Below are 17,230 nucleotides of genomic sequence, written 5' to 3' on the forward strand. Positions count from 1 at the left end.
TTGACATCAAGCCCATAATCTTGGAGAAAATTTGGGCTATTTGAAAAGGGGTGTGAGGCCTACAAACGTACCGACCTTTACCTATCTTTGAGTGATTTTTTTTATTCTTCTGTAGGTGTGTTTGTGAGTGAAATCCTCCTAAATGGTTGTACGGATTTTAACGAAACTTTTTGTGTATTTGAGTGGGTCTCTGGATGGTTTAGTTTCACAATTTAATCCGACAGTTGGCGCTGTAGTTGAGTTATTACTAAAAATCTTATTTATGATCCGATTTGGCTAATGTTTTAAATATGTATGCAATACTATTGCAAAAACGTGCTGCCAAGTGGTGCTGAAGTCGAGCTATTACTAAAAATAGCCAAGTGAGAAAAGGGGCCGTGAAGGTCAGATTAAATCGACCTGTTGCACCATTGAGTATATCGAACGCTCCTGCGTTGCAATTGGCCCAATGGATGTGATTTTCCAATATTATTATGCGTTCAAACTTTTAAGGTATTTCGTCTGAAATAAGTATATGTATATTGCATTTCTGTAGAACAATGATTCGCACCCATTTTGAAATTGCCACCTACTATACTGTAAAGCTTCTAGGACATTCACTATAGAACCGGGTCATTGTTGCCGCCAGGGAGTGAAGAGGAAAAAATTTATTTCGCTTTGCGAATAACCGTGCTATGAAATGCCGCACAACTGGAGAATTTCAAGAACGGATATAACACTTTCCTTAGGTTATTTAAAGCGGCAAATCACCACCAAACCTTAATCTTAGCAGACAAATGTGCCAATGAAAATCGTAAACGTGAATTGTTAGTGAAAATGTTGGGCCAAAAAGTTTCAGTAAAATATATAAAAATTTTGGGCGGGACGAAGTTCGCAGGGTCTGCTAGTAAATTTAATAATTTTGAAGTAAGCAACAAAGGAAGAAGCGAATGGACTATTTCCTAACTCTTAAATCTATATCCTGCTGCATTACCAGTTTCCAGAAAGAAGTTTAGCACGTGCTGATGGGAAGTTGGTACTTAGCACTATAAAATTCTACCATCGTACCCAAACCGCCACGGCAACTGAGTTTTAAAAAATTAAAAATCACGCTACACTTCATTCCCCTAAAGCGTGCGCTTCTACTCCCTTTAAAGCATTTAGAGCGCGGATTCGATGCATCACGCGCATAGCTTTTTGTTCCACTGGCAGCAATATTCACTCCACGGCTATGGACTTTGTAGCTTTCTGCGCTATCACAATTGAATAACTTTTTACGTATATAACGGGTGATTTTTTTGAGGTTAGGATTTTCATGCATTAGTATTTGACAGATCACGTGGGATTTCAGACATGGTGTCAAAGAGAAAGATGCTCAGTATGCTTTGACATTTCATCATGAATAGACTTACTAACGAGCAACGCTTGCAAATCATTGAATTTTATTACCAAAATCAGTGTTCGGTTCGAAATGTGTTTCGCAAACCCAATTGCTGCGAACGGCGACGAATCGACATTTCACGGTCTTCAGCAACACTCTCAGAAACAGACGCAATATTCTCTTCTGTACGCACTGTACGCATTCGTGTGGTTGGTTTAATGTCCAATAAAGTAAACTGAGTGCGAAACTTGGTCACAATCGCATTAATTGTTTGCTCACTTGGTCGATTATGTAGACCATAAATCGGACGTAAAGCGAACCGAACACTGATTTTGGTAATAAAATTCAATGATTTGCAAGCGTTGCTCGTTAGTAAGTCTATTCATGATGAAATGTCAAAGCATACTGAGCATCTTTCTCTTTGACACCATGTCTGAAATCCCACGTGATCTGTCAAATACTAATGCATGAAAATCCTAACCTCAAAAAAATCACCCGTTACATATGTAGGTATTTCTTTATTCCCTCTTTGCTGCTTTTAATCGCAGGGCTTTGCTGCCGGGGTGCCGCCATCTCATATAAAATGGCAAAATTATGCAAACATTGGCGGTGAAAAAATATAGTAAACAAACAAAGTAAAGCCAAGCAGCAAAAACAAAAAAGGGGATTTAGTGAAGAAACAAAAGAGAAGAAAATGAACACAAATTCAAGCAAACCGGAACAGACAAGAGAGCGTATCAAATATCAAAACAAAAAACAGAACCAATGCTGCCTTAAAACAATGGCGAACGTGAGTTCGGTAAAAGAAATGAATTTATAACTTAAGCGCCACCCTAGCACTAACTTGCCACTGTCAGCCGCTCACATAGGTGCCCATGTATGTATATTTATACCACTTTTTAAATGAGTTACAATAAAAGTGTTCTCGTTTCACTTACATCAGCAATTCCTTCGCGTATGTGCCGCCATATCAGCGGATCCGTTTGTATATACAGCGAACAGGTATTTTTGTTCTCTTCACGCCGCGCCCCCGGCCCGTTCAAATTAGCGCTGGTTGCACGCCGCACTCGTTCGTGCACCTTTGCATGCCACTCGGACCGATCCATGTTTTGGGGCGTGTACTTGCGTCCCGTTTCCGGATCATAAAATGTCCCCGAGAAACCGTTGCCGCTATCGCTGCCATCGGCTGGAGCTTTAGGCGAAAATGTCCGCCATGTTGAAGCCGTGTCGTCATCGAAGCGAAAATTTGCATCTTTTGAGTATTTTTGATAAGGATATTTGAAATCATCATCGCCTACGGCACTACCGGCGGAGTCAGCCACAAAGCCGCCTCTCGTTGCCGTCGCGGTCGTCGGCGTTGGCGTCGTCGCGCCAGTGCCAGCTGTGTAACTTGAGTATTTTTTTGGGGGACGTTGTTGCGCGGATGCGGCTCCTGTTGCTATTGTTGGCGCAGTGGTGGGCCTTTTGTGTTTCTTGTTTGTTGGGAATGCGCCATTATCTTTCTCTTGTTGCGCTACATCTTGTGTCTGTGTCATGCGTGCGGTAGCCGGTTTGGTTAATTTGTGCTGTTGTTTTTGGTGGGTGACATCATCATTCGACATTGGTTCGGGCAACTCTTCGACGGCAGAATTCTGTATGCTTTCCATCCACTGGGAGACTTCCTCCGTGATGCCACAGCCGCCAACATGTCCTGAGGATTATGAAACGAGAGGAGAAACAAAGAAGAGAAGCAATATGAAAACGGATGAATTAACTTGAATCATGTAAAAAAGAAAAGTACATAAATGAGAAACAAGGGCGCTGATAAGATTAAAGATGAGAGAGACACGTAATACACTGACATTGTGTGAGTAAAATGGCTTGAATACGATTAAAAAGTCAGATTTGTAGAGGGTTTTAAATAAATTTTACATATGTACATATGTGCGGGCTTCAGTATTTTAGCACGCACGAGTACACAACGTATGCTTGCAAGTACCAAACAATTTTATATAAAATTAAAGGGTGGTTCAGATTAGAGCGGCTTTAATGAATTATTTAATAAGTAACACTTGACATATGTATTTAAAAAAAAAGTTGCTGCTTTCATAAAATAGTCACTTCAACTAAAATAATTTGTCGATTTTCGATCTTCGCTGGTTATTGAAGATCGAATATGAAATTCATATTAAATACGAGCTATGCGACCGTGTCGAAATTTTCGTTGAGTATCGAATTTTCTGTCGAACAGAATTTTGCTTTCGATGCTGTAGCGAAGTGTTAGGAAATTTTGAAAAATTTATGATTTTGCGTTTTTAGTTCTATATTCGAAATACTTCATTTAAACGTTTTCTGCTCCTGGCCAGTTTACTAAGCTCTCATCCTCTGACGAACCAGAACTCCGTTGTACTAATTTGTTAAAGTTTTTATAAACTCGCTTTCTTTTTTACTTCATTTTAATTTGCACAAATTTACATAAATATGTATAAGTACGGTGACCATATTAACCAACGTAAAACAAAGGACACTTTTTTTCAAAATGATTTGGGACACAAATGATTTGGCACACAGTGATTCAAAATTGGAATTCATGGTTCATAATTCATCGGAGCCGTAATTTTTCAACCAATTTTAACTAAAAACTAAAAAAAAAATATTTATTTTGGTGAACATTTTTTTATAACATTTACAAATTTTTTTTGTGTATTTTTTTCATTTTGGGAGAACCATACAATTGTTTTCAACTAGTTTTTGTTATGTAAAGTTTATTAACTGGAACAGGAGATTACATTTTCTTCAAAATTGCTACTTTTTCTGCATTTTGTTCTAAAAAATTTAATATAATCAAATAAAAATTCACAAATCAGGCTAAACTGGTGTCTTGCAAATATTGTGCGCTTTCATTAAAAAAAAAAATAAAAAATTATCAAATTAAGTGAAAAACAAGTAAGAGCAGCGCTGTCTTCGGCTATGCCGAAGGCTTCATACCTTTCATGAACATCTGCAAATTTTAGTTTGACAGATTACTGATTTTGAATACATCTGCATACATCGATAGAGGAGTTACATACTTATATAAAAAATCGCATCTAAACAATCAGAGGTATGGAAGATATACTTTATATGGCACCAATCTAAGTGATTTTCACTGCTATGTGATCGGTATGTAAACCGGTAACACAATTTATTGGGTTTAGTTTCCTACATAAAGGAGATATATCGCAAAAACTGGTATCTGAACAATCAGTGCTATAGGAGATAAAGCTTATACAGCATAGATTTTGACGATTTTCTCAGTAGACTTTGTATTATTATTTATAAAATATCTTACGAAATTTATCGGTTTTAGCTGTTCAAATAAAGGAGTTTTACAGTAAAATCCCATATCTGAACAATCAGATGTATGGAAGATATATGTTGTAGTCATCCGATCCTTGTTATTTTCACTGTAAGTATTCTGTTAATAATGAGTGAAAATGGTGCGAAATTTCATGTTCCTAGCTGCATAAATGGAGGAGTTATGATAAAAGACCTCATATCTGAACAATCAGTTGTATGGGGGCTGCAGGTTATAGTGACCCGATCTTTGTTATTTTCACTGTAAGTCTTCTGTTGATAATGAGTGAAAACAGCGCGAAATTTCATGGTCCTAGCTACATAAATGGATAAATTATAACGAAAAATCTCATATCTGAACAATCAGTTGTATGGGAGCTATATGTTATAGTGGTCCGATTCTTCCGGTTCCGACAAATGATTAATACATTATAAAAATACACCCACCTACCAAATTTGATCCGGATATCTCGAAAACTGAGAGACTAGATTGCATACAAACAGACGGACAGACGGACAGACGGACAGACGGACATGGATAAATCAACTCAGCTCGACGTTCTGATCATATAAGTATACATTTTAATGGGTCTATCTCTTTTTGTTCTGGTACTTACAAACATCGGACCAAAGTTATAATACCATTTCATGCTCATGAAAGGTATAATTAAGGCTCCAGTGAATTACGAACACTAAATGCCAGTATTGAACCACTGTGCAGCAGGAGGTTTATTGTTCCTTTTCAGTTAAACTGGAAACTCAGCGTGCAACACGATCCTGGGCACAACTTTCCTAGTGCTTTATAGATTGTACAAAGATTACCGATTAAATAGAAACCCTTAAGTGAGGAGCGAAACAAACTCGCGAAGGTTTTCATTATATTTTATAAGGGACATTTTTATTTTTCATATTCTGTGTTTAAAAATTAACCTCTGAAAAATGCAGAGCTGATTTAAAGGACAGTTTAAGAAATAAAGGAAAAAAGGCGTCCTTTATTTTAAAAAAAATTATATAGGATAGGGGGTTAAAATAAAGGACTGACCTTTAAAATAAAGGACGGATGGTCACCGTATGTATAAGCACACTATTTACTTTGCTCGATTTGTAAACAAAGCTTCTCAGCGGTGAAAAATATACTATTGTGAACAACCTAAACGCGCGAAATTCAAAATAGCGCTATTCTTTATCGAATGAGCGTCACAAATACCAATGAAAATTCCTTCGATCAGCCCTTTCGACCACAGTCGAAGGTCGAATGGAACTCATAATAGGCGCATTTATTTTTTTTTTGAACTTGAATGTCCTATACAATCGATGGTCCTCTGCAATAACGACACAACTCAAAATTTCATGTTTTTGGATTATATAGCGGATTAGGTTTATAAATAAATATATTCTTCTGTGACAAATCGACATATGCTTAGTTGTTAACAATCCGGTTTCCAAACGGCAGTATTGCCATTTGTCACAAAACTGAAGTAGGCAACCCTTACCACTGAACGGTGGCACATGTGTTTTTATGTGAAATAACGACATTTTTCGTATTGTGCCGTTGTGCAGCAGTACCAACGGAGTTATTTTCGTTGAAATACTTAGGAGTTGTTACTTATTTCGTATTTTTTCAGTCAAACCCTTACCAAATCTTTAGAAAAGTTATTACTTGAACCCTTAAAAATTTTCACAACGGAGTGATTGCAAATAATCCGGAATAATTATGTTAAAAGACATTACGAAACACAAAATCCTTAATTGGCTCTACTGAAATATATGAATTTTTAGTTGTGCCGTTATTGCAAAGAGCCATAGTTAATTTTAATTCATCTAGCATATTTTTACTTCTGTGTGATCTTGTGCAAAGCTTTTTAAATTTAGTCAGAAGTTGGCCTGTCAGCTTCGGAATTTCTATTAATCCTGATAAATCGGAGCTTGTCTTCTTGACCAGGAGGCCTTACTAGAAAAGTATGCATTAGTTCAGAAAACAGAAGAGGTGCAATATGCTGCCTTTCTTGAACTCAGCGGGGGCTCCAGCTCAGTCCTACTCCAGTGATAAACGCTATATTTAGCGCCACTCTTCGCTTCGCCACATGAACACTGGGCGACCTTTGATAACCGACAATCAGGGCTCTAGCATATCGTATGGTGCGATCCAAACTGGTCAGCGAATGCCTCACCTCTCCCTCCAACGAACCCATTGGAGCTGAACGAAACCCTCGACGTCTAAAGTTGAAAGCTTTTGTTTGGCTGGTAGTGGACCGGGAGCAAACAAAGGAGCGTCTTCAACTATATAATGGCCAACTCTCCTTTCTCACATAAGTCTTGGTAAACAGGGATGGTTTTATGTCTATTTCAAACATCTTCGATAGAACGTTCAGTTAGATATAATGAGTTAAACTTTTATAGATATATCGTCACTACACACGAATAAAGGCGCGGTAGTGTTTTGACGTCGAAAAAAGGCGCGTAAAAAATTTTTGCGAAAAAAGGCGCGTAAAAAATTTTTGGCGAAAAAAGATGCTTATGAAAAACTTCGGCGAAGTATGTTAAGAGTCTTTGACGCTAAAGTTTTTTTATGCGTCTTTTTTCGCCGTCAACTTTTGAGCTCGCGCCCTTATTCGTGTCTAGTAACGATATGTGGGCAGAATTACGCCCATTTTCAAAAATTCCATAATAATATTACTTCTTTTCAAGGGATTGTTGTTAGTATAAATTTAGAGTAAAATTAGCGTCGTTAAATGCTTTTTCTTGAAGTATTTGAAGACAATAAAAAAACATGTGTTTCGCGACTTTGACTTTGCAATGATGGCATACTGTGCCGTATTTGTGTTAAAAGGTTAATTGATTCGACCATATTGAAAGAATTTTGTGACAACAATTACCATCCATCAAGGAATTTTTCAATATTTTTCGTTACGTAAACATTTTGAAATTTGTATTTCAACTCTATTTAATCAAACTCTTACTATAAAAATTAATATCAGCGCTTATCCTATGGATCGAAGTGCTTGTAAATTTTATTTTCATTCTACTAAAGCATTTATAAACTCCGTATGGGTACTATAAGGAATATTTCATTTAATTTTAAATTTTTAATCTTACCCTTTTAGATTGGCTGTAATGCAAATAAAAAATGTTGCTAAACCGAATATTTCTTAAATACCTTTCGTTTGATACCAAAACTGTAATATTTAATATATCGTCGGTGATACTGCAAAATGGTCTATGTCTATTATTTAGTACCCTTGACACTTAGATGGTCTCTCACTTGCACCGAAATGCATCTGCAAAATCGTTACACCCTAATAAACGAATGACAACACTGTCTACCTTTGGCTGATGAAGAGGAACGATTGCCAGAAGCGATCAGATACAGATAACAGTTCAATTAAGCACCAGAGATAATAAGTGATATAGAACGTTTTGCAGTATCACCGACGATATCTTACCAATTTAATTGAATTCAAATTTTTAAACCTCTCTCTTTAAAAATATTTCCCAAACTAGGCTTTCTCAAACCACTTTATTTTGACACCCTTATTGCAACATTTTATTTACGATATCAATTAAATTTCGTAAAATTTTTGTACCAGATGGAAACACTCTCGAAAAATTTTTGAAAATTAAGTTTTCTTAAGCCGCTTTAGTTTGATACCCATATTGTAATAATATGTTATCTATTTTACCAATTCAATTGAATTAAAACTTAAAAAAATGTAGCAACGCTCTTCAAAAATATTTTCCATGAAGCTTCCTTAAAAGCCTGATTATGGCAACTTAACTTAACTAGAACTTATACAATCAAAATGAAACAGATTTCGACGTGGCATTAAGTTACGTTAAGTTTCGGCTGTTCAATTATAAGCAACACCCATTTAACAGAATTTTTAAGAGAGAGCCGTAAGTTACATTAAGTTGCCATAATCAGACCATAAACCTCAATATCCAAATTGTAATACATATTTCATAAATCATCCGGAGCTAATAGCGAAGGAATCGGAAAAAGAATTATTATATTTGTTGTCGTTTTTTCTTATATGTGGAACTTTTACTTGTTCTCTCTTCTCTTATTTGTAGAAGTTGTATTTGTTAATGCTTTTTTTCTTATATTTGTAAAACCATAACTCTGGATCTATTTATCGGATAGCAAGCAAACATAACTTAAACATGCTCCTCATGCGTTTTAATAAACTGTGACAATTTCATCAAAATCAATTCAGTGGTTTTCGAGTAAATGCCATCACTTTTGCAACTTTACTTTGTATACAGTGTCGGACAAAAGTATTGGCATAGTGAATTTTTCGCAACATAAGCACAGTCTTTTATTCTAATTTATTTTCGATAATTTTTTATAAAAATATAGTTCAGAGAAAGAGGAGAATGAGGTTTGTCCAATATTGAAAGAGAACATATACAAACAAATTAAACTTAATAAAACTTTCCCTTCGAGTTAAACGCCTCCAACTTGCGCTTAAGCTTCATACAGACTTACACATGTAGGTACACTATCGAATGCCCGCATAAATCTTCTGTCCCAAATGCAATGCGATCGATTTTAAATACAAATTATGAATATTTAAAAGCATCAAGTAGCCCAAAGTTAAATATCCGCACCACTTGAGACAAGCTATCGTTCACAAAAGCATTAAGGATTAAATACCGAGCATACGAATACCGCTGGGGCCTCCGAAAAGACCTTCACCATTACTTGGAATTAACATGTGTGTAAATACTTAATTAAGCATTTCATTAAGCCACACCGTTGAGCGGACGAGATCCGCTGCCAAGCTGCTGAGCTGTTGCTTCTTATGATTTTTAATGTACGACAATTACCCTAGCCAAACATGGAAGAGCAAGGATATTCGCGGCTGCTGGAGTACGTATGTTTGTCTGGCTGGCAATGAGGTGAGTGGGCACATTGTAGTTTATAATGGTGGTGAATCTCGGAAGCAAACAACTAAATGAAAGTGGATTGAAAAAATGTGAAAAATTGGCGTAAAAAAGGAAAACATGTATGTACATACATGAGCTGGGGAAAAAATTACAAAAAAGTTACAAATTCCCTCGGCAAATACTCGTAAATAATCAAGGCAAGAGTGCTGAGCTGAACAAAATAGAGATTGCTGAGCGGTCGAATTGTAGGCTGAGTCTGATCCGCTGAGGTTGTTGGCCAATTGCCGGGAGCTGCACGAACACACCTTCGTACCTGCAGCAGCATAAAAATGTGTAAATAAATGAAATTAAATGAAAAATGAAGAAAAAAGAAAAGCGGATGCTACGCACACAAGCATAAAAAGCACGCCACGACGAGGCAGCAGAGCAACGTTTGTGTTGACGCCGCTTTTTAATTTATTTCAATGCAATGGTGCATTCCGGTGCGCCTTGGCTGCATGTTACTCACATACACACGCTCACTCACGTTGGCAATTGCAACGGAAATGCGGCGACGGATTGCAGCATGCAAGTAGAAGCAAGCGGGAAGGACTAAGGTGGGAGGGAAAATGCGTGGAAAGATCAATAGCAGGGGAGAAATGAAATTTGAACAGACATACTGTTGCATATTTACGTTGCTGTCTATGTTGGAGAGTTCGTACCATATGTATATTGATATTAGTGTCCAACCGAAGACGGAATTTCGGCCGAAGCCGAAGCCGAATATTAGGTACTATTCAATATTCGGCCAAACACCGAAGCCGATGCCATATATTAAAATTAAGTTTTACGTTTCAAAAATAATAGTTCTGTGATTTTTTATTTCGTAAAAAATTATCTGTCCCAAAAAAAACAATTTTTTTTTTCTAACGCATACCCCTCATTTTTCTTAAAAACTATCCAAATAAAATTTTAATGCAATATGGACCCCGGCAACCAGTGCCGACAGTGCAGTCAAAGTTATCAGAATAATCTTTGTGCAGTTCGCGTGTTTTGTTAACATGTTTTTTTTACTTCTATATACTATACTCCCTACAGTATTAGGGCATAATATTTAGTAAATATGCTTTTTTAGTTTTTTACCAGGGTCTCAGGACTTTCCAAAGGACTATAAATTATAATATATTTCCAAAAGTTTACACAAAATATGGATATATATCAATTAAAAGAAAATCTCAAAACAAGATTAATTATAACTTTTGTTTTCAATTATCCTTTTGGAACATGTCAAAAATGTCCTTTAAAAACATTATCCTTCAAGATTTTTAATTTTGAATTATTTTTGAAGAATCTTGGTTTAATTTAAATCCTATAAATATATTTAAGGATATTCAAGGATAAAAATCGCAAAGTATATTTTCCTTTAATTAACTTTTTTCGATTTCCTTCGGAGAAATCCTGGCGTCCTTTTGAAAATTTAAAGATGTAGATTTAGTAGACATGCATTCAAATAAGGGAAACATATCGAATTTTAACTAAAACTTCAACTAAAATTCGGTACGGGTTATCGTTATCCTAGCTTAGAGAAACCATAGTCAAACAAAATAATGTTAGGAAATCTTTATTTTGAACTTTTTGAATATTTCAAAAGGGTTGCAACGTGTTTCAAAAGTTACATTCAAATTACTTAATAAGTTCGGTGAACTATTAAAAGATGGGTATCGATCGAAATGGTTTTGAAAAGGATTTATTTCGAACCTTTATTTAGGAGGGTTGCCATGTGTTCGAGCAATTTAATTCAAATTAGTTCTTCAGTTTATTGAAATACATGTGTATCACAATGTCAGACGAAAGACCTTAGCCTGTAGATGTGTGTTGAAGTATTATTATTTTTTTAATTAAAAACCTTTTTCACATATGTAGGGTGTTTCGAAATTAGATGAAATTAAAAACCTGCACTATGGGAGACTTATCTTCACTAAGAAACGGCTGCACGGTTTTAGATGACACTCGGGTCTCTTATAATTCTGATTAAAATTTGGAATATTATTTAAGTTTCTGAAATTAAATTTTGGGCGGTTTAACGCCCTGTGGGTTCACTGGTTTTTATTATTTTTTTAATAAAAGGAACACCTTACAAAGATATAATTTCCGCAGCCGGTAAAAAATCTTGGTATTGTGAAGGAGGCAATTGTAAATGCTTTTTCAAGCTTGTTTTTTTTTTGACGCTTCACTTCCCAGGGCAAGCTCTTTCTGGCACACATTGCAAATCGCAGTTGACTTTTTTATGTTGAAAAACTTCCAAATAGCGCCCATGTTTCTACAAAATCACAGCAAAACGCAATTGTATCACTTTTACATACATATATTAAATATTACCGTTATACGAAAGTAGGGGCGTGCAATAACTATTTAGATATTATCAGGCATGTTCTGAAATTCGAATCTTTGAAATCGACTCGATTTGCCAAATATTTTTTAATTATCTGATGAAAAGAGTGAATATTCTAATTGAAAACTATAAAGGAAGCAACAGCGATATGAAGTAAATCATTTTAATGCGAGACTTAAAAATTTTTGGATTAAAAACCATCGAAAAAATTATCGAAATCGAGTCGATTCCAAATTTTCGAATTTCAGACATGCCTGCATGTAAATATTTTAGTTACTTCCATTATATCAAAGAGTGACCGTAGGTCGGTGATGGGCACCGCATTGCCCGTGGGCAAAGGTCTTTTAAGCTTTGTATACATTTTGTATAGTCGTGTGCAGAGTAAAAGCTCTCTGTGCCCATCGCTGCCGTAGGTAAATGCACTATCCTCTTGGGACTCTCCAATTGGAGATAAAGCTTTGTATTGAACGTTAACGAAACAAGTCAATCCATGCCACACTTTTCCGTAATCGTTTGCTTATATTTCGAAGTTATTTATACAATTTAAGAGACATTTTTGTCGAAAAAAGAGAGGGATGCATCTCTTTTTTACAACGCTTTTATCAACTTGCAATGTTGTGGCTCCAGAAACTTTCAATGTTGTGGATCCAGAAACTTTCAATGTTGTGTGTCCGACACCATAAAACCGTTGCTTTGCAAAGTTCCTATAAAAAAGTCTAGTGCACAGGGCGACATCTGTAGTGCATAGGGCGGGGTAGATGACATCTATGCACTACGAACGCTTCAGCGGAAATGGACGACACGCCATTTCTTTAAATGAAATTAATTGCTGCTCGTATGTATGTACATACACATGTAAATGCATGTAAAACTTTTTAATATACAACGCTTTTATAAATGGACTAAAAAGTATGTAGAAAATAATATTTCTCAGCCCCATAGAATTTGTTTTGATAACTTTTGGTTTTGAAACTTTAGCAAAAGTCGTTATAAACAATTTATGAGATTGAAAACAAGTAAGAGCAGCGATGTCTTCGGCTATGCCGAAGGCATCATACCTTTCATGAACATCTGAAAACTTTAATTTAACAGATTACTGCATTTGAAAAAATTTATATATTCACAGCACACGTACATAGAGGAGTTACATATATAAAAAATCTTATCTAAACAATCAGAGGTATGGAAGATATACCTTTATAACACCAATCAAAGTGATTTTCACTGCTGTGTGATCGGTATGTAAACCGGTAACACAATTTAATGGGTTTAGCTTCCTACATAAAGGAGATATATCGCAAAAGCTGGTATAGGAATAATCAATGGTATACGAGATAAGGCTTATACAGCATAGATTTTGACAATTTTCTTAGTAGACTTTGTATTATTATTTATACAATAGCTTACGAAATTTATCGGTTTCAGCTGTCCAAATAAATTAGTTTTACATTAAAACCTCATATCTGAACAATCAGTTATATGGATGCAATATATAAGTTACAGTGACCCGATCTTTGTTAATTTTACTGTAAACTATCTGTTGATAATGAGCGAAAATAGTGCGAAATATCATGTTTATAGCTGCATATATTTAGAAGTTATAACATACGAATCTCATATCTGAACAATCAGTTGTATGGGAGCTATATGTAAAATTGACCCGCTCTTTGTTATTTTCCCTGTAAGAATTCTGTTGATAATCGTTAGAAGTATCGCAAAATTTCATGTTCCTAGCTGCATAAATCGAGGAGTCATAACGAAAATTCTCATAACTGATCAATCAGTTGAATGGGAGATATATGTTATAGTGACCCGATCTTTGTTATTTTCACTGTAAATACTCTGTTAATAATGAGTGAAAACGGTGAGAATTTTCATGTTCCTAGCTGCACAAATGGAGAAGTTATGGCGAAAAATCTCATATCTCATATCATAGGTTATAGCGACCCGATTTTCGCCATTTTAACTGAAAGTATTCTTTTGATAATGAGTGACAACAGTTCGAAATTTCATGTTACTAGCTACTTAACTGGAGGAGTTATAACGAAAAATCTTATATCTTATTAACAATCAGTAGTACGGGAGCTATAGGTTATAGTGACCCGATCTTTGTAATTTTCCCTCTAAATTCTCTGTTGATAAGGGGTGGAAGTATTGCAAAATTTCATGTTCTTAGCTGCATAAATGGAGAAGTTATAACGAAAAATCTCATATCTGAACAATCAGTTGTATGGGAGCTATATGTTATAGTGGTCCGATTCTTCCGGTTCCGACAAATGATTAATAGATTATAAAAATACACTCACCTACCAAATTTCATCCGGATATCTCGAAAACTGAGACTCTAGATTGCATACAAACAGACGGACAGACAGACAGACGACAGACGGACAGACGGACATGGCTAAATCGACTCAGCTCGACGTTCTGATAATTTAAGTATACATTTTAATGGGTCTATCTCTTCTTATTCCTGTACTTACAAACATCGGACCAAAGTCATAATACCATTTCATGCTCATGAAAGGTATAATGAAATGCGTGGGGCGCATGCAATACAAAGCATTATATGTAATTGACAATAGGCAAACTACATAACATAGACATAAAATTTCTACAGAGAAAGTACAAATTTGAGCTCGATTTTAAGCGGTCGTTATTCATATCAATTCAGGTGTCTATTACTACGTCTATACGTAAGCTATTTGCAAATAAAAATAATCTGCAAATACCTAACTCACTGTTTATTCGATGGTGAAAAATTTTTTTTTAATATTGCCTGATTATAAAAAGGCAATAATATGACCAACGAAAAAGAAAATAAAGTTAAAAATGGCAACGTCTTGATTATTAAAAAGGCAATATGATGACCATCGAAACAGAAAATAAACCTAAGAATGGCGGCGTCTTGCGCTTATTTGCAAATAATACCAGTAATCAATAATTATTTGCGTGATTTAGTTATTCGCAAATAAAAAATTAACTCAGCGTTTATTCGGCAAAGTTTACCATTTTGAAAATTGTTATTTGCAAATAATACCAGTAATCAATAATTATTTGCGTGATTTAGTTATTCGCAAATAAAAAATTAACTCAGCGTTTATTCGGCAAAGTTTACCATTTTGAAAATTGTTATTTGCAAATAATACCAGTAATCAATAATTATTTGCGTGATTTAGTTATTCGCAAATAAAAAATTAACTCAGCGTTTATTCGGCAAAGTTTACCATTTTGAAAATTGTTATTTGCAAATAATACGTGCGTATAAACGTAGTATATTACATGCGCCCCACGGTTTTCATTTTCAATCTCATAAATTGTTTATAACGACTTTTGCTAAAATTTCAGGTTAAATCAAAAGTTATCAAAACAAATTCTATTGGACTGAGAAGTATTATTTTCTACTTTTTAGTCCATTTATAAAAGCGCTGTATATTAAAATTTTTTTTTTAATATTATTTATTTTACATAACCTTGACAAATATTACCCAACCGATACGTAATAATTAAAAAACTGAAGGCGACACTTACTGTTACTGATTTATGATAATAATATGATAAAAAGCGATGCGATTAAAACAAAATTATGTATTTAAAAATAATAAAAATGGTGAACCGAAATTCCCGTGAACTGCAATTAATTGCAATCTTTGTATTGCATGCATAATAATAAGTAAACTAATCAGTGTTTTTGCAATTTGTTCTAGGTCAGTGTTTCCATATTCATTTGCATAAATGAAATTTTTCTACAGTGGTGGAAAATAAAGGTTTTCGTATCATAGCTTCAGAAATCGTTCGCAAAATATAGCTAATATGAAAAACAGATTAGTGTATTTGGAACCAGCGGCATAAATACACCCAGAAATATGAATGCTGTTCTTAACAACTTTTGACTAAAGACCAGTGCAATTATCAACAAAACAATTACAGTTTGGTTGAAAAAGAGATAAGTTTGAGAGTAACCATAAATTAAAGGAGTGCCAAAGAAAGTATTTGACTTTGTCGTTTGTGTTTACAGATTCATTATCTAATAATATCTCCAAACCTTTTAGCTGAACCCTGAATTTTCAACAAGAATCCGTCTTATTCGATCAGTGTGCTTTGTGTCACTTGGGAGTCGATGTGTTGCAATTAAAATAAACGATTAATATTTTACAGGCTTGTTATTGGCCTCATGATACAATACATTTTCACTATACCTAAGCATTTGAGGGAAATTAAATTTTCGACCCGTCATTACATTTTCAAAAGTGTAATGTAGAGATGCGAAACAACAGCAAAATTTTAACACTTGTCGTAAAATAATGTAACTTCGGGACAAATACAACACCTTGTGAATGCCTAATTGTTCGGCATTTTCGGCTGAAGGCCGAAGCCGAATATAAAAAAGCAGCCGAATAGGCCGAACCTTCGGTCGGACACTAGTACATATACTAGATATGTACGTGTGTACATATTTATACCATCATGGATGGCACTTATGAGCTTAATGCGCGCGAACGCAAATTCAAATGCAGGACACACATTTGCATACACACAAAAAGGAGGAAAAATAAAATGATACATATGTTTGTAATAATATACTTACCTGCAGATATAAATATGTACATGCATATACAATGTAGCATACATACATACTTACTTTGTACTGATATTTTTTTTTATACCTTTCATGAGCATGAAATGGTATTATAACATTGGTCCGATGTTTGTAAGTACCAGAATAGGAAGAGATATACCCGTTAAAATGTATACTTAAATGATCAAAACGTCGAGCTGAGTCGATTTAGCCATGTCCGTCTGTCCGTCTGTCTGTCTGTCCGTCTGTTTGTATGCAATCTAGAGTCTCAGTTTTCGAGATATCCGGATGAAATTTGGTAGGTGAGTGTATTTTTATAATCTATTAATCATTTGTCGGAACCGGAAGAATCGGACCACTATAACATATAGCTCCCATACAACTGATTGTTCAGATATGAGATTTTTCATTATAACTTCTCCATTTATGTAGCTACGAACATGAAATTTTGCACTGTTGTCACTCATCAAAAGAATACTTTTAGTGAAAATGGCGACGATCGGGTCGCTATAACCTATAGCTTCCATACAACTGATTGTTCAGATATGAGATTTTTCATTATAACTTCTCCATTTATGAACCTAGGAATATGAAATTTTGCAATACTTCCATTCATTATCAACGGAAAACTTAGACTAAAAATTGCAAAGATCGGATCACTATAACCTATAGCTCCCATACAACTGATTGTTCAGATATGAGATTTTTCGTTATAATT

At 35.0% G+C, this 17,230-nt stretch overlaps 1 protein-coding gene across 1 annotated transcript in view; it reads right to left on the reverse strand.

Moving 5' to 3' along the window:
* The window catches only part of kuz (zinc-dependent metalloprotease kuz), a 150,959-nt gene that overhangs the window by 24,351 nt on the left and 109,378 nt on the right, over positions 1-17,230 (reverse strand). Inside the window, exon 4 of the mRNA XM_017614717.1 lies at positions 2,299-3,050. Within this exon, the coding sequence (XP_017470206.1) occupies positions 2,299-3,050 (752 nt within the window). The remainder of the gene's footprint in view (positions 1-2,298; positions 3,051-17,230) is intronic.

Source organism: Rhagoletis zephyria, unplaced genomic scaffold (assembly GCF_001687245.7).
Source record: "Rhagoletis zephyria isolate East Lansing unplaced genomic scaffold, Rhagoletis_zephyria_1.1 Rzeph_scaffold_00020, whole genome shotgun sequence".
Taxonomy (NCBI): Eukaryota; Metazoa; Arthropoda; class Insecta; order Diptera; family Tephritidae; genus Rhagoletis; species Rhagoletis zephyria.